This window comes from Primulina eburnea, chromosome 8 (genome assembly GCF_022965805.1).
Source record: "Primulina eburnea isolate SZY01 chromosome 8, ASM2296580v1, whole genome shotgun sequence".
Lineage (NCBI taxonomy): Eukaryota > Viridiplantae > Streptophyta > Magnoliopsida > Lamiales > Gesneriaceae > Primulina > Primulina eburnea.
In genome coordinates this window covers 953,506-979,524 of record NC_133108.1, presented here as the reverse complement: position 1 = coordinate 979,524, position 26,019 = coordinate 953,506, and the positions used below count along the sequence as shown (strand labels likewise).

Genomic DNA, 26,019 nt, shown 5'->3' with positions numbered 1-26,019 from the left:
GGTTGTCACAAATGAGTGAACGTATGATGCTTGTTACCAAATAGAAACCGTCTTAATATGCTATCTTCTCACCTTTCCTTACAGAAACAAACCGAAAAATAAGCATCACAGCATCTTATTAGGATCACACCTGGCTTTTGCTGCAATACTGTAACTAATCTACTGAACCCCTAACCGCATACGAGGAAGAGATAACTCCAAGAATCACGAAGCCAGCCAGAACAATAATCAACATTCCCAAAGAATTTACCAGCAATGCCTCAGTCGAGTAGCGTGTTATCGTGTTACTTGTTTGAAGAAACGTAGCTTTCTCTAAGAGACCAGTTGTGCATGTCACCACAGCTAGACCGTAGATATATATGCCAAAAAATACATGCCAAGGTAAAAGGGTAGCTCGACTATTTCTTGAACCACCAGGATACCAATATGTAACAAATCCGGCAGCCCACTGCACATTAAATCAATGAAAGCATATATCTCTCTCAATAAAAATAAATAAATTGATATCACGTAAAATTATACTTATGTACTAAGTTTTTAGGTTCATCCTTGGCTATTTGTGTCTTTACCCATAAACCTGAGAGTTGGAACACAAAAAGAAAATGCTGTTCCGATTTAAAGCCGAAGTGTCCAGATTCTCAAGGGCCTAGACCAAGTCTTTAGATCTTGCTTCATCTGACTGAAAATTTGAATACTATTCGGTACGATTCTATTCATTTGCAATTTGCATCCATAGTCCATGAATAGCCATATATCTATCTATAGTTGGAGCAACGCAAACGATGACATGTAAAGCCGCTCAAGACTTACAAGCAGAGGGAAGTTAAATTGTAAAACATAAACCTGAACACCGAACAAGAAAAGACATGCTAAGCCAAGCCACGAGTGGAGGCTGTAGAAATTATCAATTCCTTTGTCCATGTGAAACTTCCAAGCGGCCCACAATCCAACAATGCCGGAACAGAATGCCAGGAATTGCAGAGAAAGATGAACCAGTTTTTTGAAACTTTTTGTTCCTGAAATAGTCTTATAGGCTAGCATCGCTGCAAAATTTCATTTGATGTCGTCAAAACATGGCAATAAATCGTGAAAGCTCCTGGTTAATAAGAATCACAGAGTAAATCACACAGGTTCGCACCAAAGGAAAAGGTTTTCATACAAGCGAAAGGCTATCAGAGACGATGCAGCAAGGTAGGTAGCCAAGTGAAGTCCATCACTACATTACTTGCACGAAATATAATTGTTATTGTATTCAAATTTTCGTTTTTTGTAAGCAATTGGTGCAATTTTTACGGAACCACTGTCAAATATACCAAATCTTCAATAATCATCATCAGCAGACAAGCATTAGTGCATTACTTACTAGCAGAGCGGATCCCAAAAAACAGTTAATGAGGGGTTATAAATTTTAGACTACTTTTAGTATCCCCAAGATTGTTCTTACCTTCACCATTAAGAAGAACGAGGCCAGTCACCATCAACAGAGGATGAACCTGAAAAAAGCCCAAACACGAAAATCCACCCAAGTCAACAACAAGTTCCCGACCAACACCAGCATCCATAAATTACTCGAAAACCCATTAACAAAAATGATAAATCAACAATCAAATCAAAGGAAACCAAGAAAATAAGATAGCAAGAAAGAGAACGTTACGTTAAAAATGAGATCTTTGTTTTCGGATACAAGCGCTAATCCACCTCTGTAATGCACAGTCCATATTAGTACTAATACGATAACTGCAAATCCGATTGTCCTCACCAGAGGAAAGATCGAGAACTGAACAATCGGAACTGCCATTCGAAGAACTTGTCCGTTGAGAGGCGAATAGTTCCGAATCTCTTATATATACAGTGGGGTAGAGCTCAGATCTCTTGTTTATCAAGAAAAGAAAAAGGCGGCTATGCTCCAATAGCTGTTGACCGATTAATCTTTGGACCTGTATCTCTGATCATAGTTAACGGATCTAGTTGATTCGAAATCGGTCCAGCATAATTTAGTTAGTTCAAAGAAAAGGAACAGTCCATGGGCTAATAATTATTGTCTGATCTTATTAAATAAAGTGAATAATCGAAGAATTCTTTAATGTGGCATATTCCATTAACTCGATTTACCAAATACGCCTTAGTTTGTCTGCTTATTACTCCAGTCCAAGGTCGTTAAGTGGATTTATGTTCTTACTTTAAGGGTGATTGTGTCCAAATACATGTACTTTGCCAAAGCCCCACGTTTTTGACAGGAGAAATGTCCATGATACCCACCTCATCGAAGGCAAAAAGCACTACTTATGGACTGGCAATTAAGTAATTAAATATAAAAGTAATATAAATAAATAAGTCAAAGCACACCACGAAAGGCGGCTCTGTGAAGCAAAGAGAGTTTCGAACATTACCGGATTTAACACATCGTATTCGCCGGCATTTGGGAACTTTGTACACGTCCGACTTAGGGTTCCCCGAAATTTAGGGTTTCATTTCGCCATTTTGCTACTAAATTTCACCATTCCGTTCAATATAATCTCTTTTCCCTCTCTTTTTTTTATGCTGGGTAGGTGATCTGGAAACTTGCGGTAGATGTTTTCGCCGCCGAAGTTCTGGTCGTTGACGCCGAGGAACGAGTCGGGTCAGAAGAACGGGTCTATTTCTGCCAAGGCTTCGGGCTTGAACTCTACCCCAAGAAGCCCGAGCAATGGTCCGGCATCAACCAAAGGCAAAGCCGTTGCATTTGTTGGGAGCGGCGGTAATATGGACCAAGGATCGTTGGCTGAGAGGATATCCCACCTGGAGAATGAGGTTTGTATATGCTTACTTTTGGGGAATCAGTTGCTCTTTCTTTCTACGACTGTCTATTTAGGGTTTTTTTAATTGTTTCTTTCGAAGAGACTTTTCAAGAGATTGCTTATAACGTTTTTAAGCACGTATCGCATCAAATTACATCTTTTCATTTAACCGCTACAGTTTCTGTTTTAAAATGTTTTTATGTTAATTTTTGATTTGTTTTAATCAGTTGTTCGACTTGAGACTGCATGTGTCCTTGCAAGAAATTCTGTTGTTTTAATTGTTTCTATGTTGATATTCTTCCCGACTGTTATTTCTTGCAGCTTTTTGAATATCAGTACAATCTTGGGCTTCTTTTGATTGAGAAAAAGGAATGGGCTTCAAAGTACGACGAATTTAAAGAAGCTTCAGCTGAGGCAGCTGATACTCTCAAAAGTGAACAAGCTTTGCTTTTGAGTGCAATGTCTGAAGCTGAGAAACGGGAAGAGAATTTGAAGAAGGCATTGGGTGTTGAAAGACAGTGCGTACTCGAAGTAAGATTTATATTTTCCAAATTACCTTATGAATACTTTTACCTGGAAGGCAGACACTGTTCATACATTATATGATTAGTTCCAAATTGTTAAGGAATATGATAATTGCCGAGATGTAACCATAAGCACACGAAGCTCGGATCTTTCGCCTTGAGTGTGAAGCACACTCCTCAGTGTGCCCTTTCATGTAGGATTGATAGTCCAAAGGGTGATGCTATGTGATGATAATTTGTTTGTACTTGTAAACGGACAAATATTTGTGTATCATTATCTAGTAGTTTGTAAAGTGCATATTAGATTATGCGTCACAATTTTTTTTAGATTTTATAATGTTAAGCCATAGTGTGCCTCTTTCTGATAAGGGCCTGGCACTTATGCTCGACGATACCCCTGGGCTTTGCATATCTAATAATTATGGATGTAGCTTAAGATCGTCTCATAAAGGATCTGTTGACGGGCAATATGCTACTAATGAATGCTAACTCTTGGGAATGTAAAGAATCAATTGCATATGTCTAGCTTGTTTTAATGACTGTCTGGGAATATGAGATGACATAATTGTTGGTGAATTATTTAAATTGTTGGTGAAATAATATTTTTTTGGCACGTTAACGTTGTCAAAAACTGGTATGTGTTTTTTTGTGTGATTAATGCCAACAAATTTTTCATTCTGAAGGCTGAATCAGCTGGTAGTACCATGGTAGTTAATTAATTTTCATGTTTCGTCGCAGCTTGAGAATGCTTTGCGAGAAATGCGCTCAGAATATGCTGAGATTAAGTTTAATGCTGATTCTAAACTAGCTGAGGCGGGGGCATTAGTTGCCAGTGTTGAAGAAAAATCATGGGAGGTTGAAGCGAAATTCCATTCAGCTGATACCAAACTTGCTGAAGTGAACCGGAAAAGTTCCGAAATTGAGAGGAAGTTGTTTGAGATTGATGCTCAAGAAGCTGCGCTTCGAAAAGAACGGCTCTCCTTTAACTCAGAGTATAATTGTATCTTTAACTTTCTTATTATCCCTTTTACTTCCTTGTGTAATCAATATTTCTTTAATTGCCACCTGACTGCTGTTGGTAGTTGTAGTTTTTGTCTGAAAGTTTCCATTTTCTCAGGCGCAGAACACATGAGGCTACTTTGTGTAAAAAACGGGAAGATTTGAGGGAGTGGGAACAGAAATTACAGGAAGCTGAAGAGCGACTGGCTGATGGTGGAAGATTGCTGAATCAAAGGGAGGAGAGGGCAAATGAGAATGATAAGATCTTGAAGCAAAAGCACGATGACCTTGAAGAGCTGCAAAAGGAGATTGAGGAGGCTAATTCAAAGTTGAAAAGCAAAGAAGATGATTCAAGCATCAGACTAACAAGCCTAGCTATTAAGGAAAAGGAAAGTTACTATTGTCGTGCAGATCCATTAATTGATATATTATTGGTCGCACAGTCTGCTTTTTTCCTATTATTAACTGTCAATTATGAATGCAGGAAGCTGAACGCATTCAGAAGAGCTTAGAGATGAAAGAAAAACAGCTACTTGAATTGGAAGAAAAGTTAAATGCAAGAGAAAGAGTGAGTACTTGCAGTCATGTTTATGTGATGTTGTACAAAAAAACTGGATTGCGTCCAGGATTTATTAATTACAAAGTAGTATGTGGCCATTTCTTTAGATAATGGAACACGCCAACCCCATTATCTGTTACCATACAAACTAGGATTTTCTCGATGTTCTTGCTTCCAGTATGATAACAGAGAGCTGTAGAGAGCTGTTTATGATTCCAGTTGATGGAAGTTCATTTCGAGCGAATGTTAACCCACACAATCTCATTTGCATTACGAAGAAAGACAGTTAGGTGCTCGGGGAATGATTAATAATTTGCGATGTGAATTCTATTATTCTGCCGAATCAAACAAGGATGTACACACATGTTTTCCATTTCTTGTTTATTTGTTTCTAAGTTAGATGGAATAAGCCAGTCCTAAAGTTATCCCAATTTTGAAGGTTGGAGTCTTGGTGAAATTCATAATTGCAAAAATCGAATTTTTTTCTTGCCCACTATTTTCTTCTTCTTGGTGTTTCAGATTACTTTTTGATGACTCTCTTTTGAACATACAGGTGGAAATTCAGAGTTTGGTGGATAAACACAAAGCCGTTCTTGCTAAAAAGCAGGAGGAATATGAGTATGAGGTGGAGCAGAAGAGAAAGCTTCACGATGAACAGTTAAAAAATAAAGTCACCGAATTGGAGAAAAAAGAAGCGGAAATTGTGCATATGGAAGAGAAAGTGAAGAAAAGAGAAGAGGCAGTTGAAAAGAAGATGGAGAAAGTGTGGGAGAAGGAAATTAATTATGAATCAAAATCCAATGCTTTGAAAGAAAGAGATAAGTTGCTTAAAGTTGAGGCGAAAAGCTTGGAGAAGGATAGGGAACAAGTGCTTGCTGAAAAGGAAGCCCTGCTCAGTATAAAGGCTGAGCTTGAAAATCTCAGGGCTGACATTGGAAAACAGGAGTTAAGATTAAGCGAACAGAGAGAACAGCTAAAGATAACAGAAGATGAAAGATTAGAACATGCCCGTTTGCAATCAAATTTGAAACAGGAGATAGAGAAATGCAGATACCGAAGTGAACAACTAATGAAGGAAATTGAAGAGTTGAAGCAAGAAAAAGAAAAATTCGAGAAAGAATGGGAACAGCTGGACGAAAAAAGAGCCACTGTTAAGAGAGAACTTGAAGATGCTCTTAATCAGAAAAACAGTTTAGAAAAATTGAGGCATTCCGAAGAGGTAAAATTAAACATGGAGAAGCAGGAAACACAACAATATATACAGAGGGAATTGGAATCTCTAAAATTGGCAAAAGATAATTTTGCTGCTAACATGGAGCATGAAAAGTCGATGTTGACCGAAAAATTTCACAATGAAAAGAGCGAACTGCTTCATGATTTTGAACTGCGGAAATGTGAACTTGAAACTGAAGCACGGAAGAAGCTGGAGGAGATGGAGAGTGGTTTGCATGAGAGAGAAAAATTATTTGAGAAAGAAACGGAGAACGAACTTAACAATATTAATTACTTGAGGGAAATGGCCAAAAGAGAAGTGGAAGAGATGAAGTTGGAAAGACTTGGGATGGATAAAGAAAAACTGGATATTTCACAGATTAAGAAGCACATAGAATCACAGCAGTTTGAGATGAAAAAAGATGTTGAGGAGCTTGTTGGCCTGAGTAAGAAATTGAAGGATCAGAGGGAGCACTTTCTCAAGGAAAGGGAACGCTTCATTACATTTGTGCAGAAACAGAAGGGCTGCAACATTTGTGGGGAGATAATTCACGAGTTCTTGCTATCTGATCTCCATCTACTGTCCACATTTAAAAACCTTGAGGCCCCTCAACTGCCCAGAGTAACGGAGAATTATTTGGAGGCAGATGAAGGTACTTTTGAGAGGATTAATGATGGATCACCTCATATTTTAGTTAATCCTGGATCTCCTGCTGCTGGTGGGAGTGGAGCCATGTCTTGGTTGCGAAAATGTACCTCAAAGATATTTAAGTTGTCCCCTGGAAAGAAACTTGAACTAGATTATGACCCTAATGCCCAAGGGGCATCAACGCTCTATGGGAAGCAAATTGATGTGTCCTCACCGGAGACGTTGCCAAGCAATGAAAGTGGTCCCAAGCCATCCCAACAAGATGCGAGCGATTCTTTTGATGTCCAAATAATAGAATCTGATAGTGGCATTAGGGAAGTGGAAGCTGTTCAAGCTCCATCAGTTGATCAAAATTCTGGTTTGAAGGCTCGACGTCAACGTGGTAAGGGAGGCAAGCCTCGGGCAAGTAGAACACGTGCAGCGAAAGCTGTGACAGCTGGTGCTAAATCTATTCAAGAGAGAGAGATTAACATTAATGGTGATACCAAAAATTCTGCTTTCACAATTGAGGAAAGCCAAGCAGAATCTGCTCTTGTTGAAATACCCAGAAACAGTAGAAAGAGAAATCATGTTCATTTATCACAGGCAACTGTAAGTGACAGCCACAGTGAAGGTCATTCAGATAGTGTCAAAGATGGCAATCGCCGGAAGAGGCGACACAGAGTTGTTCCAGCTGAACAGAGCTTTGTTGAGAAACGTTACAATCTCCGGCGATCAAAAAGGTAAGTCTCTTTTGTCTGCAAACTTATGATTTTCTTTGTTTGGGAAAAGATTGGAGTTATCTGTTCTTTAAGTTGATTTTTTTCCCTACCAAGCTATGCTTTGGATAAATGATATTTGTACTCCTTCGAGTTTATATTGTAATGCGTGAAGACTGAAGTCGTTTCAGCTAGTCTGAGGACATTCTGCCGACATAGTTAGACTTGTCTTTGACTTTCTTTTCTTTACCGAGCCATCTAATTCGGTTTGGATTTTTTGGCTTGCACTTGTGTGGAGTTAGTTCTCTTAATGAGTAGTGACCTTTTAAGGATATGAACTTAGACTGTCTTCTCAGCTAATTGATGTGATGAGAATGTATGTTGTTTAGCTTTCACTGGCTGCTTTCATTATCAGACAGGTCTCTTATTTCTTGCTACTATCTTTCTGATGAGAGTTGTGATGCTAATTGTGTCAATGTTTTGATTCTTAGGCCTGTGGCATCGGCAACTAATGGATCCTTAGCTGAAGCTGAAAAGGGTGAGAACAAGGAAACTGAGGGTAAAGATGTCCCATTACCTGGAAAATCAAAACCTACTGAAAATGCTGAAATTGTTGGGGATTCAAGAGAAGAAATTGACGTACTAGGAGTTGACATCATGCCCATGAGAGGCACAGAGAAAACCATTGAGGTACCTGCGGATAGTTCTCAAATGGTACTTTGCTTTCTCCTTTAGTGATTAAGTGCATCCTTGTTTAGATGTCACTCCCTTTTCTTTATCTCCTTTTTAGAAGGATTTATTTCTGATCTATGTGACTGGCAGCTCTCTTTATTTCTTGATCAGCTAACCTTTATCATTCGGTCAATGTACAGTTCATGAAGGCTGGAGGTAACCACAGTGATCGTGATGACTTGGCAAACACCTCAGAGGCTGCCATGGTTTCCAGTGAGGAGCCAAATGGATCAGCCGGAGCCATGGACCACAGCATTGAAGAGTTAAAAAGCTCTGAGGAAGAAGATGACAATGACAGTGATGATGGGGATGACAATGAGGTTGATCATCCTGGTGAAGTTTCCATTGGAAAGAAGCTCTGGAGTTTTCTCACCACATAATGTCTTGCTTGATATGCCACCAACTGTATCAATTTCTTGATCAATATACCCATTTTGAGTTCTCTTCTTTTTGCAGTCAAGAGTTCTCTCCTACTTAGTTGTGTGTTTTAGTTTGCAAATTTCAGTAAAGCGTGGATTGTTGGTGTTCTGTAGTAGACGAGTAATGTCTGTAGTATTCTTGGTCGGTGCACCAATTGTGACGCCGGACTCTGGTTTCTTCTTTTTCTTTAGCTTTGTATTTCAAAATTGTTTGTATTAACTGTCAACCGTTCTTGAAATTGTTCTTAGTGATTTGTCAATTTGCGTTTAGTAATGTAATTTAAACGGCTCAATATGCTCTATTTACTGTATCGTCGCGTCTTGAATATTTTTATGTTCGGATTTACACTAGTTTAAATTAATTTTATACGTGTCGGCGGTTTGATGACTCAACTTCGTTAGACAATTTCCTTATTGTACTATTAAAATAACCATAACTTAATGCAGAACCTATTGCATATAGAGATGTAAACGAACTAAATCGTTTGTGAGTTATTCGAAGCTCGATTCGATAAAAACTCGTTTGAGCTCGTTTAATGAGGCTAGTTAAGATAAACAAATCAAACTCAAGCTTTACAGTATTCGGCTCGTTAGCTCGTAAACATTTTCGTTGCTAAGTTCATGAGTAATCTTTTAGATAAAAAAATAATAGTTTTGATATTTAATTTATTGATTTTGCATGTTATTTATGAAATATATAGAAAAATCTATTAAATTTATTTATTATAATAAATTTACAAATTTTAATAAGAATAATATATTTTTCTTTAAATATATAATTCATTTTTTAATTAATTTAATGAAAATTTAAATATATAATTCATATTTATGAAACTTGTTTAGGCTCGATAAAGGCTTGAATAAGCTCGTGAACCATACATATGTTCGTTAAATAAAGCTCGAGCTCGACTCGATTATAAACGAACCAAGCTCAAACATTCAAGAGTTCGACTCGACTCGATTACATCTCTAATTGCATACAGCTGAATTAAGAAAAATGAAGACACTATTTATTAAGTTGATCACTTAAAATGTAAATGATTACTTCACTTCTCCATTATTCTTGTTTATTTTACTCGGTACTTTTTTCCTCCGACACTTCTGTCTTAAAACCCGAAAGCCGGGATTTTGACATCTTGCTAATTATCACTGCCGGTTCTCCAAGAACTCCAACCCATGGCCAACGTGGTCAAGATAAGCAGGAATAGATCAAATGACAAAAGCTTGCCCCTGTATTTTGACAATTTGCAATTTTAAAACTATCAGCATAAAATAAGATTTATTTTTTAATGATTATTTTTTGGTGGATAACCTTCTCGAGCTGATACATTTGAGGATAAACTTCTGAACCAAATGCGCTCATTATTCAACTGTGCCCAAAACACAGTAAACAATATAAAACAACCACTATCTACAACCTCAACCACCCGCTGTACGATCTACAGAAATACCTTCAAGCAAGATTTCAGGCCCATCCCTCCCTAATTAATGAAGTTTCATAAACACAACAATCTATGTGGGAAATGGATATTAACAAGTACCATAGCGGCCATGATTCGAAGAACCATTGTCCCGGTCGAAAGGGCTTCGTCTACTTCTATTTGACAAGGATCTGCCAAATGTAGAACTCCAAGACATTGATGGACTTGCCTGTGAGTCATGATCAACATATCTACAAAAATGATTCGATAAAGAAGGGCTCATTCCCGGATCGCAGCCGGGAGGTCCATCTTCAACGTCCCTAGACCGCCTTCTAGAACAACTAGAACTTGAATAGCAAGGTGCCCAGAGTCTTTCATCTGCTTTTTCTGGGATTGGAGAGTTTATTCCTGGAAATTCAACACTCATTTTGGTGAATAGTTTCTTATAACTTGTACCTAGAATTTCCCCATCTTCGAGTTCTTCCTTAGTAGTGTCGTCTCCAAAAATTGTAATCCCCGATGGCTGATCCTCCTCCTCGGGTTCTAAGAAATTGAGAAAATATTTATATTAGTACAATCATTGGAAACGTTAACCTCAAAAATGATCGAAACACAAGAATGGCTATAGGATAGAGTACAGAATATATGGCAAATATCTAGCTAATGCAGCAGAGACTGTTGCAAAATATTTGAAAAGTGGGAGGAGTATCCAGGTTGCTTATTACCAAAGAAAGTCCAACTTATACCTATATAGGCAGGTGGATATCCTATTTCTCGCATTCTGTTAAGCCATGGAGGTGGATCAAACTCCTAAAACAGATACGATAGTTACAAATGTGAGAATGAGAACAAAATCCTACGAAAATAATTAAACCTCACTATAATATTCCACGGATTTGATTAATATCAACCACATAACACCAGAGCCTCCTCAAATTATCATTTGATGAAAATGCAAAACCACCAATTCCACCAGAGAGAGTGTTTATCTCACCCCAAGTCCCAATAATTTTCGAGTTTCAGCATCAAGGGAACCAGGCACCAAACCATCATATTTTTTAACCCGAGAATCTTGATAATATCGTGTTGAATCACGAGAACCTGAATGTTGGTTTCTTTTAGCAGATTTGTGTTGCTTCCGAGCATTATTGACAGCAACATTGTCACGTGGCTTAGGGCAATCTCTTAGTGCATGGCTGTATGAGCCACAGTTAAAACACCGGGAAGTATCTAAACTTTTCCCTCTGCACGGTAAATGGAAGTACCAACTTAATCGTCCCAACATCAAACATGACAAATGATTGCATGACATCATCTTGAAAGAGGTATTAAATCAAGATCATTTGCAGTGTATGATTCTGTTGCTTTGTCATTAATAAAATAAAAAGCAAATTCATGCATCTGTCCTGTGCACAAGATGAGGAAGAGGTGGAGGAGAAAAAGTGTACATTAGTTCTTTCACCAAAAAAACAACGCAGAGAGAAAAACAGCATACCCATCCAAACTACTGGAAACATCAGCAGAAGTCAAAGCTAAAGAATATTCACGATCATAAACAGGGACAGACATTCCATCCAATGGCATCAGTTCCTTACTTAATGGGTTTTTCATCTCATCGTCCACCCAAAATGCCTATACAGAGCAAAAGGCAGATTGAAATAAAAGATCTTATTTCATACAAGTAGTTGCTTGTATAGTTAGGCTTCCAAATAGATCATAAAGTAAAACCAAGAATCAGTTTTCACACCTTAGACTTGTATGGTTAAAATTTTTATCTGACCATGTTTTGGTAATATTTGTATCCTGTGTTCTTTCTGTTTTCAATACCTTTTATCTGGGAACTTTTTACATTGTTTGACAGTCAGTTTCTACGCAAAATCAAGGTGCATCGCCAGTCAGCAGACAAAAGAACAACTAGATTCTGCCGTGCTGTTAAATGCTGTGTTCATATCGAAGTTTCGAGCCAATCTAATGCTTACCGAGAGTGCATGAACATCCTCCTCAACAGAACTTTCGTTAAATAAAGCAATCAATGGAGCAAATCTTTTTGTCTTTTTCAAGGTGAATAATTATAATGAAGATGCACATTTGCTACTAAATTATTTTAGCAGCTTCTTAAACATAAATAAGGACCTAGAATCATTCCCCCATCCCCCCCCCCCCCCAAAAAAAAAAGAAAAAGAAAAAGCCTCTTTATCAATTTGAGGAATTTTTTAATTACATTTGTTTCCAAATTCCAACAAATCAAATCTTTTTAGAGTCAGCATTGAACACAAGTGAAGGACAGGAAGATAGTTATACCACAGCAGAAGACTTATCCAAGTCAATGCGAAGAGCTGGGAAGTAGGTCTCTTCACCAGATTGAAGGACGTTTGAATCCTGAGTTTCATACAAGTAGTAAAGTAGATAATAAATACTAAAAGTAACTCGGTCAAATTATAAGAAATACAAGTCAGCAAAATGAGAGGTAGCTGTCCTACATTTGATGGTGGGCAGTTGTGTGCATTCCATTGAGACCACTCCTGTAATAACTCCTCAAGCTTTCGTTTACTATCTCTGTCAATGTTGGCAGATTTGTCAGATATTTTTCTTTTCTACAATAAGACGTTAACACACTTCTTTTTTTTTTTTTTTGAAACTATTAAGAGACATCTTTTATCTATATACCTATAAAAGTGTGGATGATGGGCAAAGTTTTTTGATTGTGATTTTACTACATTGCCCAAAAACTATGCATTGTTTGTATTAATTGCATGGGCATTGGTGGAAAAAATATATAAAATTTAGGGACAAATTTGGGATAATGGATTTGTAATGTATTGATTATGTATTTAATTGAGGTATTTATTTTTTTGAACTCATTAAACACATGAGGATCATAGTGTTTTTATTTTTTTAATAGAAAATTGTAAAATAAGAAATTTGAAAATAATATTACATAAAAATTGAATCGATATTCGATAATAAAAAATATATTAGAAAAATAATATTTTTTTCATACATAATTCTTACAAAAAATATTAAAAAGAATATATATTTAACTATTATACTTATAAAAGTACAAAAAGAATAACAAAATTTTCCTTGTAAATTTTCTACTATTCTCATAAATTGTGTATTGTCAGATTAATTGCATGAAAATTACACAATCATTAAATACATAAGGATTAAAATAGTGTTTTTATTTTTTAATAAAAAATTGCAACATAAGAATCTTTGAAAATAATGTTACATAAAAATTGAATAAATATTTTATAATAAAAATACATTAGAGAAATAATATTTTCTTGATACATAATTCTTAGAAAAAAATATTAAAACAATAGCTTTTTTTAATTTTAAAAAATCATTAAAAATATTAAAAGAATATATATTTAACTATTATACTTATAAAAGTGTAAAAATAATAACAAAGTTTTTCATTGTAAATTTTCTACCATCCCCTTAAATTGTGTGTTGTTAGATTAATTGCATGAAAATTTTCTACATAATTTATGGGAAATCTATGCATTAAAAATGAATATATGTTTGATAATAAAAATATATTTTTTTATCTATAAACCTACGTAAGTGTAGATAATTGACAATTTTTTCAATTGTCAAAAGATAAAAATGACATCCTCATCAATACAAATCCAAAAATTCAATAAAGATATATTTGTAAATTTCTAATTGTTGTAAGTGTAAAAAGAAAATATCAATTTTTTTTATTTATTCCACCTAATATATAATTAATTAGTAGCCTAATTATTCCACATCATATATAATTAATAGTCTAACAATTGCTAATGAATTATCACTACAATATACATTGATTGTTAAAAATTGAATAAATATTTTATAATAAAAATACATTAGAGAAATAATATTTTCTTGATACATAATTCTTAGAAAAAATATTAAAACAATAGCTTTTTTTAATTTTAAAAAATCATTAAAAATATTAAAAGAATATATATTTAACTATTATACTTATAAAAGTGTAAAAATAATAACAAAGTTTTTCATTGTAAATTTTCTACCATCCCCTTAAATTGTGTGTTGTTAGATTAATTGCATGGAAATTTTCTACATAATTTATGGGAAATCTATGCATTAAAAATGAATATATGTTTGATAATAAAAATATATTTTTTTATCTATAAACCTACGTAAGTGTAGATAATTGACAATTTTTTCAATTGTCAAAAGATAAAAATGACATCCTCATCAATACAAATCCAAAAATTCAATAAAGATATATTTGTAAATTTCTAATTGTTGTAAGTGTAAAAAGAAAATATCAATTTTTTTTATTTATTCCACCTAATATATAATTAATTAGTAGCCTAATTATTCCACATCATATATAATTAATAGTCTAACAATTGCTAATGAATTATCACTACAATATACATTGATTGTCATAATTTATATCACTTCAAGAATAAAATGTAATTCCTAAATTAACTTTCTCAAATAATCCATCTTTATACTAAGTTTAAATATTTTATCCTTTTAATTTTCTTTCTACATGTTATTTTATTATTTTAATGCAATTTTGTAATTATATTTTAGTGTAGTTTCTAATTAAGTAATAAATTATAGTATCACATGAAGATATAAGAAAAAAATAATTATATATGCAATAGTACAATAACATGATAAGTATATAATAATATAATAATATGAAATTTAATACTAATATATTTTATTATTTTTTAACTAAGAATTGAAAGTAAAGAATTTAATAAATTATTTATTAGAATTTATATCAATAATTATGAATTTTAATATACTAATAATATCATAAAATACGAATCTGATAGAAAAATTAAAATAGTTAGCTATAATAAGAAGTTTAATATTTTAGTCGCACTTATAAATATATATATTTATATATATATAAGACAAAGTCTTTTATTGGAATCTTTTTTACAGAGGAAGGAGTGACGTGTGAGTGTTTTACATCCATAAAATTCCCGTGTCTTTACTATTCACAAGTTTTTACATTTCAAACTAGGCAAAAACTTGTATGAAACGGTCTCACGGGTCGTATTTGTGATACGGATCCCTTATTTGGATCATCCATGAAAAAGTATTACTTTTTATGCTAAGAATATTACTTTTTATTTGAATATGGGTAGGGTTGACCCGTCTCACGAATTAAGATCCGTGAGACGGTCTCACATGAGACTAACTCTTCAAACTATATCTTGTTGTTTAGATTGTCAACTGGTTGAAAATATCATTAGAAATATTGAACCGTCTTTCACACTTTTCACGTGGTTAGTATTTATAACCGTTTGAGAAAATCTTTCAACCGTGTAAAAATGATTGAAAACAAATTTTAAAAGCAAATTTTGAGTATTATAGGTTATATTTTATTATCAATTATTATTATTTCATTAGTTTTGATAATATTTTGACGAGTTAGTCATAAATATTTTAAATTGACAATTATTTGTCCTTAGTGTGCTTCACTTATATAAATTATGATTTATGCATTTATAAAATCCATAATCTGGTTGATTTTTAGGTTATTATACCTTATACGTGGTTCTTTAGGTTATTATACCTTATACGTGGTTTTTAGATATATATATTTTCAAAATTTGTTTCAGTTCAATTCATTCTATATATTATGCTAATTATAATTTATTATATAACATAAAATTAACGACATGAATTTCAATTTGAGAAACAATTTTGAAAGTAAAGTATATAAGTTCTTAATTAATTTATTCGTCTAATATGACAAAAGACTAAATCAATATAAATAAAAAAATGAATCAAATTATTTTTAAAAAAAATCAAATTTTAATTTTTATTAAATAATTAATATTTACGTGCATCGCACGTGCTTCTTGCTAGTGAATATAAATGCAGCAAAAAATGAGTATTAACTTGTGAAAGCTTTTAATCACATACCTGGTCAGAGAGGTGTATATAACATGCACTGATGGTTTCTTCTCATCCACAGTCATCCGGGGTCTTTTAACACCGGATACTGCTGAAAGTTTAAGTCATGGATAACACAAAACCAGACGGCAACAAAACCGAAAGAGAACCAAAATAACATCAATCCTCTTCTTCTAGTAGTACTTACCTATAAGCATGGCATAAAAGTGAGAGATATATTGAAAAAAGGATACAACAGGAATCTATTTCCCGACGGGCTCCAAGTATCTCAAGATTTCTTGAACTGTTTTCACTTTGAACAGATAGGGTTCCATTATGAATAGCTGCAGCAGATTCAATAGTTTCAAAACGTTGCAGCTGGGAAGGAATATTGTTAACCATGTCTTGGTCATTGTCAATTCCCTTTAGAACTTGAACATTTTCAAGGTAGCCATCAGACAGGTTTGCATAATCCTCAGCAACGAGCATGTCTTCTACCTCAAAATGAGATCTACACTTGGCTTCATCGGCTTCACATCCAGTTTCACATGGATTTATTTTCACACTTCCTCCTCCCGTATTACTTGAAGCAGGAAGGTTGACTAAATCTTCAGTCTCCATAGATGGAAATGGAATATTAATCGAAAACCAGGGTATGAAGAACACTGCATATAAAGTTGATCAACCCTGATTAACACTATTCACTAAGTCAGAATTCATTCAATTTGTGATTATGGGTTCGTACAAGGACATCAAGTTCATTATTCATGCTCTAAAAATTAAAATAAACCAGGAGTTTGATGCCAATAGCTTGTTTCACTTCTGAAATTTTGGAGCGCGTATTTATTTTTTCCATAGGCCACAATATCATCCTTTACACGATGATATCTACATTAATATTTTGGTTTTGTGCAATATATATACAGGAATGGATATTCAATGTAACGATTATACGTTATAGGATGTTCTAAAAGACAATTTGAATACTCGCGAAAAGCTTTTAACACATTTTAATAATTATCTTGTTTTTTGTTTAGGTAACTTTAGATAATAGAATGTACGATAGCACATAACTCATATAAATTATATGATTGCACCTGTGCAACAACAATCACAAGGTCATTCAGAACAGACTCTCCAGAAATGGTTGCCGTTCAAATTAAAAACAAATATTCAAATTTTTTTTCATAACTTCACTAAAATAGTCAAGCTAGCCCCACAATTGTTGATTTCATCCTACATGTAGGCACTATCCCCGTGATAGATAGAATCAATGGCTCAAATATAGTCACACATACATGAAGTCCACTAATTTTTTTAAAATCACATATATGTGTGAATCTTGTCCATCCAAAACCATGTGAGGACAGTGCCCCACATGTAACATCGACTTAACCCCCCAACAGACATAAGGTCCGTCACCAAAAATCATGCGATTGCCCTACCGTGAGTTAGAACACAATAGAAAAAGCTACTGCATCTACGGTTGACCCAAAGCAACCACTATTCAAATCAAATCCCCGAAACAAAACAAAACTTCTGAGTTTTGGCATCACGCCTCGAATAAAGTTCTAAAGCATAACCGATCGAGTGTTTCTAAGGGTCAAATAACAATTCAAGTATTCAGACAAACCAAAACAAGGACCATCAAAAAGTGTAATTCACATGAAGAATAGTGAAAATTAACTAACTGATTAGGGTTTCTGGTTTACCAGAGATCTTGGGATGGATGGATGATTTGGGTGTGGACTGCAAGAACAACCAGCTCAGTAGAAGCCAACAAGCCGAGCCGAGCCGAGCCGAGAAGGACGTCGATAATTCGATGCGCGTACCTAAGGGCTAAGACAATGATTTTCCTTTTGCCTTTTTGGGAAACGCGGCGAAATTGCTACCCGACTCGCTTATTGTATACTAGCGATTTTGTGCCTGCATGTTTCTAAAATTGTTTTGTTATTATTTGGATAATCCGTTAATATTTGAATTTATGTTTTATACAGATTGACGCATTTCAAATATATATAAATTTTGAATATATTTTTGTGTTTTTATAGAAACAATATTATAAATTTTATGTCTATCAATTGCATGTTTATATAATATTTTTGTGGTAATTATTACGAATTTCGAGTTCGCATAAAAGTATTTGAAATCCATTATATTTTATAGGTAATACATACCGTGTAAATATTGTTTCGTTGTTTTCAATAAGACTATATTTAATTTGCTAGAAACAATGTGTAATATTTGAATTTATTGATAATGATATTTCGCAAAAAGAGAGATCAAATTATGTTATGATATGTTTAATCGCTATGATAAATATATGATTCAATCTCATGTTTACTTGTTTTTATGGTTTGAACAAACTCGTAAGCTCGTCCATAATTGTCTAATTTTAACTTTAAAACTTCGTGATTTTTCTGAAAAAAATATGGTAAATAATTATTTTTAATTAATATTCTTTCCAACCGAAGAAAATTACATTAATAGATTTTACTCCAAAAAAATTAATATATGATTTTATCTTTATTCATGGAATTTTTTTTACTCAATTTATAAATTTTTATTTTTAAAAAATAAATAATATTTATACCATATAATTTTGGTGAATTAAAATAACTTACATATAAATTAATAATAATTTACATTCTTTAATAAAAATCACAATCCCAATTTTATAAATACAAATTAAAAATAAGATTATCTATTATAAGTAGATGACAAAATTGTAATTCGTCATTTAATCATAATTTCAATCATAAATTTTTTCAAAATTTTATATTAAATAATTTTTGAAAAAAAAATTATTAGATGCATAAGAGCTATACAAAGGACATTAATTACCTTTAATAATCACAAATTTTTGACCAGAAAATGAATGTTAAAATTCGACAATAATAAATGACATCTGAATACAATTTATCTTTTGAAATGTTTCATGTCACTGACAATAACAAATGACCTATGTATACAATATCTCTTGGGCTGTCTTAATGTATACTATTTTAAAATATTTACTAAATATAAAGAGAAAATGTTTAGGAATTAAATTACTTAATAACATCTCAGTCAAAAAAATTATGTTTTAAAATTTTTTCCGTATTAAAAGAAAGGGTTTATGACATTGTCTAATAATAACAAAAATTTAAAATATGCATTTACGACTATTATGTAAAATTATAACGATTGGTAATATTGTTAGGGTAGTCCATATAAAATATTCTTAATTATTTTTGCTCCTGTTGCTTGCTATAGATAAAGTTTTGTATTAATAATACATGTAACCTACCTACAATTTTGTTAAAAAATTATATTAATTAATATACAATTAAATTCTTTATTATTGATCCAACTGAAATCTCATTATTAATTATTTAGTATAATTATTAATAATTAGTAATAAATAGCTCATGAGCATTTGGATCAAATTTTGACATATATATATCTGAAGGTCAAATGATAGAATATATTTTTTAAAAAATATTTCACATATTACAAGTGAAGTCACCATCCTTAGAAGTCCATGATGTTATCTTTGAATCTGACTCAAAGACGGTGGTGAACGCAATAACATCAAAAAAATATAGACTACACAAAGTTCGGATCGATTATATGTGGCTGAGGTCATTTGATAGAAGCTCTTCTTTTTTTCAAAATTCAACATGTGAGAAGACAAGCAAATATGACGACTCACACATTGGCACGAACGACAATATCCTTAGCCAATCCTTTAATTACGTATCATCCTCCAGATATTATTTGTAATGTTATCAACCACGATTGTGGGAATAACGATTGATTAATGGAAATTTTCATTTAAAAAAAAAGTGAAGTCACCATATTTCATTTTCGAGATTTTAATTTAATATTTTAGAATATCAAAATATATATAGTCATCGGAAATAAGCACAAGTTATACAGAGAGAGCTATAATGAGATTGAGAATATCGATTGTAAATTAAAATGTCACATACATCATATGGCACGTCGAATTTCAAGCCAACGAGAAACTAATATCATCAACCACATAATAAAGTCAAACAAATCATCCCGCAAAAGAAACTGAGTTTTAAAGGATTTTTCTATACCACATCGAGATTGTGAAATTGACTTTTGAAGAATCAACTCATAATGTTAGCTTCTACTAAAATACGAGAGATCTACATGATCTAATGGTATCGAGACATATAAAAATTACTCCAAGGTGTAACATAGAAATTGCAGCTGTCTTTTCAAGCACCAATTCAGAGGCAATGGTTATGTTAAAAAGGACTTACTTGACGACCTAATCTCAACAATATTTCTGGAACAAAACGCCGTTTTGGAGGAGCCAGAGCATCCCTTGCAAGAGCTTCCTCATCATCGGCGTGTATAAGAGCTACCAGATCGTCAAAAAGCTTGTCTTTACCACCTCGTAGGGGATCCTGCATTTTATGGAGAAACCTTAGATCAAATTCAAATGTACATCAAGGTTCATTTTCATTTTGGATCATGACATGAGAAGTATTCCTCCAGTTTCAGAACTAACAGTAACTAAATCATACAAAACAAAAATCGCATCAGTGCGTCTTTTACTTCTAATATGTGAAGAAGTAGATCATTTTCATCAAAGTCCATCAGAGGTGATTTCATTTTTACAAATTTTAATCTCAATCTCTGACATGTTTCTTACATATCCCATGCATAACAATAAGCCAAATTTATAGCTATAACTAACTGTGTGCAAAAAACAAGGCTAAAAAAAAGTGGCTGAATACAAATAATCACTTGCCTGGAGGAATAAATCAGTATGAGTTTTTCCATCATACAAGATAAGATCAGCTCGAACCCCTTCTTTCTGGAGTGTTTCTACAAATATCTTACTGTATATAGGGCCAACGTTAACACATTGAATAAGTTTGTGTCAGAATTCAGTCGTTTCAACAGCAGAAGGCCGTGAAGGACTTGACTAAATAAGGTTTCACAAACCTTGCATCTGAGGGTATGGAATAATCCGAAGTACCATGGAAAAGAACAATACGAGGGAGCAGGGAAATTGCATTTTTTGAGCTTGGATTTTGTAGGATCATTTCAGGAGAAAATTGTTCCAATGAATTTTGGCCTTCCATTATACTAAAATCACAAATCAAGACAACAGATATAAGAGAGGAGAATTGTTTACAGGCCTAAATTGGCAACCACATAGCACATGCATTAGAATTTGGAAGAATATTCAACACCTCAAAAAGATGGAACGATACAAGCCCCGACTGTGGAAATGGTCAACTAGTTTGGGTAAATTGTACCTGTCAATATAGCTAATAAGTAACCATTAAGACTGACCGGCAAATTGCACAGCTATGATGCTCATGGGAATTGGAGTAAAAGAAACAGAGAAGAAATCCCAAAATCCATGTTACTTACCCCCCAGATAAACCGAAATAAGCATTCATCTGGGATACGCTCCAAGATATGCTGTCTCCTCTGGATTCTTTTACTGCCTGCTGCACAAGAACACAGGCACCAATATGAGCACCAGCTGACTGACCCATCAAATAAATTCTGCAATTTTAAAAGACACTTTGTGTTAGAATGACTAATTGTTTAAAATGTGAAACTTGTGTTTGCCACACCTCAGCAAGATTTGATGCTAGGTAAAACATCTGGTTTCAGACAATGATCTTTCCGCCGAGAGATTTTTAAAATAGTCAGTAAACATAACTACATGAAAGTAATTAGGTCAAAATATATAATTTTCTATCCATGTGAGAGAGAGCGATAAGAACTGAAATTAGATAATTCTGTTTTCTTTTGATATCATGACCAAGCTTCAGTTATTAATCAAGTGCTCGAATTATTCAATAATAAATGTCTTTGTTTCCTTTTCCTTCTCTTCCCAGTTTAGAAGCAGGTGCTTGAATAGATAAGAAAAGTTGAAAATATAAAAAGACTCACTTATCAGGGTCACCTCCAAATTCAACTACATTTTCACAAATGTAAGCAATCCCTCGAGAAACATCTGCTACCATATCACTGATTGTTCCCTGTGGAAAATTCCTGAACTCAAGATAGATATATTAAAAGATATCCGTGAGCAGCTGAAAGCACTGTCTATAAAAATCATAAGCACACATTTAAAGAATGCCAACAACAACGAAGAAGGCCAACACCTAGGTGAACTAGAAGGAGAAGCTGACAATGCGATTTTTTTTAAAAAAATTCCTCAACCACCCCTTAATAAAACCTAGTCCCAGGTCATAATGGAAAAATAATCAAGAAACTGGTTATTATGCAAATGGAGAGAAATAAACATTTATTGGCATGCTAGCATGCATTTTGGTACAAGTAGATTAAAGCTATATTTGATTCTAATGAAGTTCGGATGTGGCAAAATTTTCCACAGTAGCGCCTAAAGGTGCTTCAAGCAAGAACCTAAAGTCACAAATATTTCAGAAGTTGATGATAAAAGTGAATCCCCCGAGCCCATTTGTTCGGAAAAATTCGACCATACACATGTTTGCACAATAGCTATCAGGACCAGAACCATATCAAACAGAGACAGGCACAGCTACCTGTAATCAATGCATGCCACTATGACGTCTCTTCCCGCTAATTGTAGTCCCAGAAGAGAACCCCATGCCTTGTACCTGCATTAAGATATTGCTTAACTGAGAGTATGTTATGAGTGACTTCAGCATAGAACCCAATTTATCTAATGATCTGTTTAATAGGTTTCAAGAACCTTGAGAAAGTCTCTTCCGTAGAAAAAGCCTTATGGGTTGTGATGATCCTGTTATATACTAAGATTTAAAAAACTAAATAATTACCCTCATTCATGGTTGTCGAGGAAAATACAATCAATTTAAAAAATGAAGAATATCATTTGGTACTAAAAAAGATTATGGTATTGTGACATTATACTGGAAGATATTTATCCTCTGAAAGTAAAACATATTATTCCTTGTTTGCAGTTAAAATTATTGTCAAGGGAAAAGGAGTCTCTGGTAGAATGGATTCCCATACAATTAATACTGTGGGTAGCCAGTAATATCACTTGCTGAGCACCGGTGAAAATGCATTTGAACAGGTACAAACAAGGGGACATATTCAAAATACTAAACTAAAAAGTATTATCCTTTAACAGAAACTGGAAATTCTGGTTGAAATATATGCTCGTATTGGTGGGGTTATCCACACAATATCCGTACAACAGTTTCAATGTAAGGTAATCAATTTAAGGATATAATATTATTATCAGTTAATTCCTAAGTATCAAGATCAACCAACCACACAACTGTTGCAATTTAAACTAGCAAGTCTGCATTTCCATTCTAAATATTCAACCCTAGGTGAAAAATGTCCGGTGAGTTTCTTGAAGGCAATCTCCTTATTATTATGTCTTCTCATTTAAATAAAATAAATGGTCTGATGCACATCGAAGGTGAAAAGGCACCATTTCCACAAACAAACAATAGCTATTGAATTATTGCATTGACATGACAAAGGAGTATACAATGACAAAATACCCCCTAAAAAAGAAACGGAGAGAGAGAATAGAGGGCACACAGGTTCAAAGTAATAACCTCAGGCCACCTTACCCAATAATCCATGCCCCACCCGTCACGAACGCCACAACTGGCTTCAGGCCATCACTATTTGTGGGCAGATATAAATCCAACCTGCAAGTACCTTTTGCATTTTCAATCAATGTAAGTGTAACTAAACTTAAATGATAGGAATCATATAGAAATTCCAAAATATACCTGTTTCTTGGCTGATCACCATAAACAACACTTCGACGGATTTGGCTTGAAAAGAAATATAGAAACCCAACTACAAATATGGAAAATGAATGAACCTAATTACTTGACAACAAAGAATCCAATCCAGGGGCAGGCACTAGGAATTCGACAGATACATACTTAAAAGATGAGCCGACTTTCCTGGGGTGTAACATAGTTTGTTAGAACTCAGGCACATATCAAATCACATTCAGTCAGTTTGTTGAAAGGGGAAACACAGAGCATCTCCTTGTCATCTCAAAAGCAGAACAATAAACAAAATAGCAAGATGGTGTTATTCAACTCCTAGATGTAGAACAGATTTGGTCTCTTCAGCTCAATAGTTAAGTCCACCTTTATCTTCTCGTATTTGCACGAAAGAAAGATCATTGTTTAGAATATAACACCCAGAATAACAGAAATTATCTATAACCATTATGTTTCCACTTCCATAGTTCTAGACAGACTCCCGAAATATTATGGTAATGAAATGTCTTTAGAAAAGCTATAATTTGAGAAAGAAAACTATTTTTCCGGGAAAATATACTTTCTAATGTTTTCTTGTTTCGGCAAATTGTGGACCATCCCTCATCCAGCCACAATTCTCAATGGAAATCCAAGGTTAACAAAGAAATAACATTTTGCTCAGTTCCAGGTCAATGACACACATAAGTGTTTGCGACAAACAGCATACTCAATATGGTACTTGCACTAACCCCACAAAGTCCCCAAAATCAAATCAAAAGAATCACATCGCTAACTGATACTCACCTTGGACAAACCCAGGCATAAGAAACATGGCATAAAGCGTGAGGGCAAGTAATCTAGTAATCCATCGGTAGCCTATCCTGAAAAGTGACGAAACAGAAAATAAACCACCAAACATTAAACTAATAAAAAAAATTTAAAAACTATACCCAAGGTAGCTAAGAAGCTTGAAGCTGAGGCGAGCGAGCAAATAAGTCTCCGCAGCAGCGTGGCCTATTTCACGGCCAAACGCCTGCTGACGCCTCCTCGGGCGAGATACCATCTTCTCGCCGCCTCTCCGTCGCCGATGCTGGGTCGAGGACGAGCTTGAAAATGTGGCGACCCCGACCCGAGAATCTACTTTCGATCCTTGGTTCACCCCATTTGGAGGAAAAATCTCCGAGGAAGAAGAAGACACAGTTTCCATGAATTGTTAAGGTCGCATTCGCTTGCATGGAGTCGGTGGATTATTTGAATTTTGCAACCAAAGCAGCAGTTCGGCACGTTACTCAAAAGGTACGTATTATCCAAATTTGAGTTTTTGTTTTTCTCGTAGAATATTAATATTAATTGATGTAATAATAATTTATGTTACGACTCTCATCCATCCATACATACGTGACAGACACCAAATGGTGGCCTATTTTTTTTATGTATAAAAAATCATATCATATACAAATCCACATGACATGTCTTATCTCATCTTTTCGACGCTTTCAAACAAAGCAACCAAAACGAATGGTGCAAAATCACTTCTATTTTAATACATTCAAGGGACGTGGTCATATATAATCATCTATTTGAAAGTGTGTCCAAAGTGACTGTCAATGAAGAATAGATACTGGCAGTGGCAAATCATACGCCCAAGGACCTGTTTCAGCGAAAACTGGTGAAATTGTAAGCTATAACTCTTTCTTTCCCCTTTCTCTGCTTTCTCCTCGACTCCAGACTACCCATCTAAACCACCATCTCTCAAGGGCGGAAATTAGAGTGTTCAAGAATGGAGCATAACGCTGGATTAATGGCCCGCCAGATATCAGCTAGCACATGCACTTTGTTGGTAAACTACAAACAGGAGCTAGCATGGTGCATGAGCTTCAAGAGCTGTCAGAAAAATTAAAAAAGTATGAAGAATATAAGAGATTTTACCAACGAAAATAAAACATAGAAAGCTGTCGATATAGGGGACAACATTGACATAATACCTTCAGAAATCCACCCCCTCCCCAGCTAAAATATAATAATAATAACTACAATACCAAATTGGCCTATTCTATGAATAAACAAAAACACGTCCTTTTTACTTCAAAATTTCACTCCAAGAACACATATGATGTGATTGAAACAGAAGAATGAAGTATTTGAAACACTGTTAGGCCAACGATTGGCAGCAAGATATGTGCTTAGTATCACGTTTTCAGACAAAAAAGCAACTCAACCAATTGGTGTTGCCCACCAGTTAGCTCGTAAAATTATTTCGTTGGAACCGAATCTAGAATGATTTAATGAAAAGTGTCTTCTATGGTTGTATGCTTCTCATGTAAAACATGATTATTTGGGTTCTTCCTAACGCAAACTTTCTTCCCTCAAAAAAATATGTGGTGAGCCTCTTTCTTAAACAAACAGTGCCAACTCAAAATGT

The 26,019-nt window shown here is 34.2% G+C and overlaps 4 protein-coding genes across 10 annotated transcripts; 1 reads left to right on the top strand and 3 right to left on the bottom strand.

Moving 5' to 3' along the window:
- Nucleotides 1–12: 12 nt before the first annotated feature.
- LOC140838205 (transmembrane ascorbate ferrireductase 2-like) lies at nucleotides 13–2,011 on the bottom strand. Its single transcript, XM_073204348.1, has 4 exons — nucleotides 1,655–2,011; nucleotides 1,445–1,493; nucleotides 844–1,043; nucleotides 13–448 (listed from the first exon to the last, which is right to left on the bottom strand). The coding sequence occupies exons 1-4, from the start codon at nucleotides 1,796–1,798 to the stop codon at nucleotides 155–157; spliced, it is 687 nt and encodes a 228-aa protein (XP_073060449.1). The 5' UTR covers nucleotides 1,799–2,011; the 3' UTR covers nucleotides 13–154.
- A 331-nt stretch (nucleotides 2,012–2,342) lies between these two features.
- On the top strand, nucleotides 2,343–8,848 carry LOC140838203 (nuclear matrix constituent protein 1-like). Of its 2 annotated transcripts, none has more exons than XM_073204347.1 (8): nucleotides 2,343–2,790; nucleotides 3,099–3,308; nucleotides 4,040–4,293; nucleotides 4,419–4,693; nucleotides 4,789–4,868; nucleotides 5,413–7,442; nucleotides 7,910–8,108; nucleotides 8,291–8,848. In XM_073204347.1, exons 1-8 carry the CDS (start codon nucleotides 2,572–2,574, stop codon nucleotides 8,528–8,530), a joined length of 3,507 nt encoding a protein of 1,168 aa, XP_073060448.1. In that variant the 5' UTR covers nucleotides 2,343–2,571; the 3' UTR covers nucleotides 8,531–8,848. The 2 variants fall into 2 exon arrangements, with proteins under 2 accessions (XP_073060448.1, XP_073060447.1); XM_073204346.1 differs by having other exon boundaries at nucleotides 2,344–2,790; nucleotides 7,910–8,132.
- Nucleotides 8,849–9,912: 1,064 nt separating this feature from the next.
- On the bottom strand, nucleotides 9,913–17,782 carry LOC140838202 (uncharacterized). 5 transcript variants are annotated; one of them, XM_073204344.1, is made up of 9 exons: nucleotides 17,583–17,782; nucleotides 16,125–16,557; nucleotides 15,901–15,982; nucleotides 12,471–12,546; nucleotides 12,292–12,381; nucleotides 11,486–11,622; nucleotides 10,985–11,234; nucleotides 10,737–10,800; nucleotides 9,913–10,533 (listed from the first exon to the last, which is right to left on the bottom strand). In XM_073204344.1, exons 2-9 carry the CDS (start codon nucleotides 16,489–16,491, stop codon nucleotides 10,100–10,102), a joined length of 1,500 nt encoding a protein of 499 aa, XP_073060445.1. In that variant the 5' UTR covers nucleotides 16,492–16,557; nucleotides 17,583–17,782; the 3' UTR covers nucleotides 9,913–10,099. The 5 variants fall into 5 exon arrangements, with proteins under 5 accessions (XP_073060445.1, XP_073060444.1, XP_073060446.1 ...); XM_073204343.1 differs by having other exon boundaries at nucleotides 16,125–16,535; nucleotides 17,583–17,781; XM_073204345.1 differs by having other exon boundaries at nucleotides 16,125–16,368; nucleotides 17,583–17,781.
- Nucleotides 17,783–19,933: 2,151 nt separating this feature from the next.
- On the bottom strand, nucleotides 19,934–24,932 carry LOC140838201 (isoprenylcysteine alpha-carbonyl methylesterase ICME-like). 2 transcript variants are annotated; one of them, XM_073204338.1, is made up of 11 exons: nucleotides 24,548–24,932; nucleotides 24,402–24,478; nucleotides 23,613–23,682; nucleotides 23,448–23,528; nucleotides 22,422–22,496; nucleotides 21,805–21,906; nucleotides 21,274–21,411; nucleotides 21,090–21,167; nucleotides 20,839–20,982; nucleotides 20,642–20,732; nucleotides 19,934–20,294 (listed from the first exon to the last, which is right to left on the bottom strand). In XM_073204338.1, the coding sequence occupies exons 1-11, from the start codon at nucleotides 24,802–24,804 to the stop codon at nucleotides 20,133–20,135; spliced, it is 1,275 nt and encodes a 424-aa protein (XP_073060439.1). In that variant the 5' UTR covers nucleotides 24,805–24,932; the 3' UTR covers nucleotides 19,934–20,132. The 2 variants fall into 2 exon arrangements, with proteins under 2 accessions (XP_073060439.1, XP_073060440.1); XM_073204339.1 differs by having other exon boundaries at nucleotides 21,090–21,155; nucleotides 24,548–24,926.
- Between the last annotated feature and the right edge of the window lie 1,087 nt (nucleotides 24,933–26,019).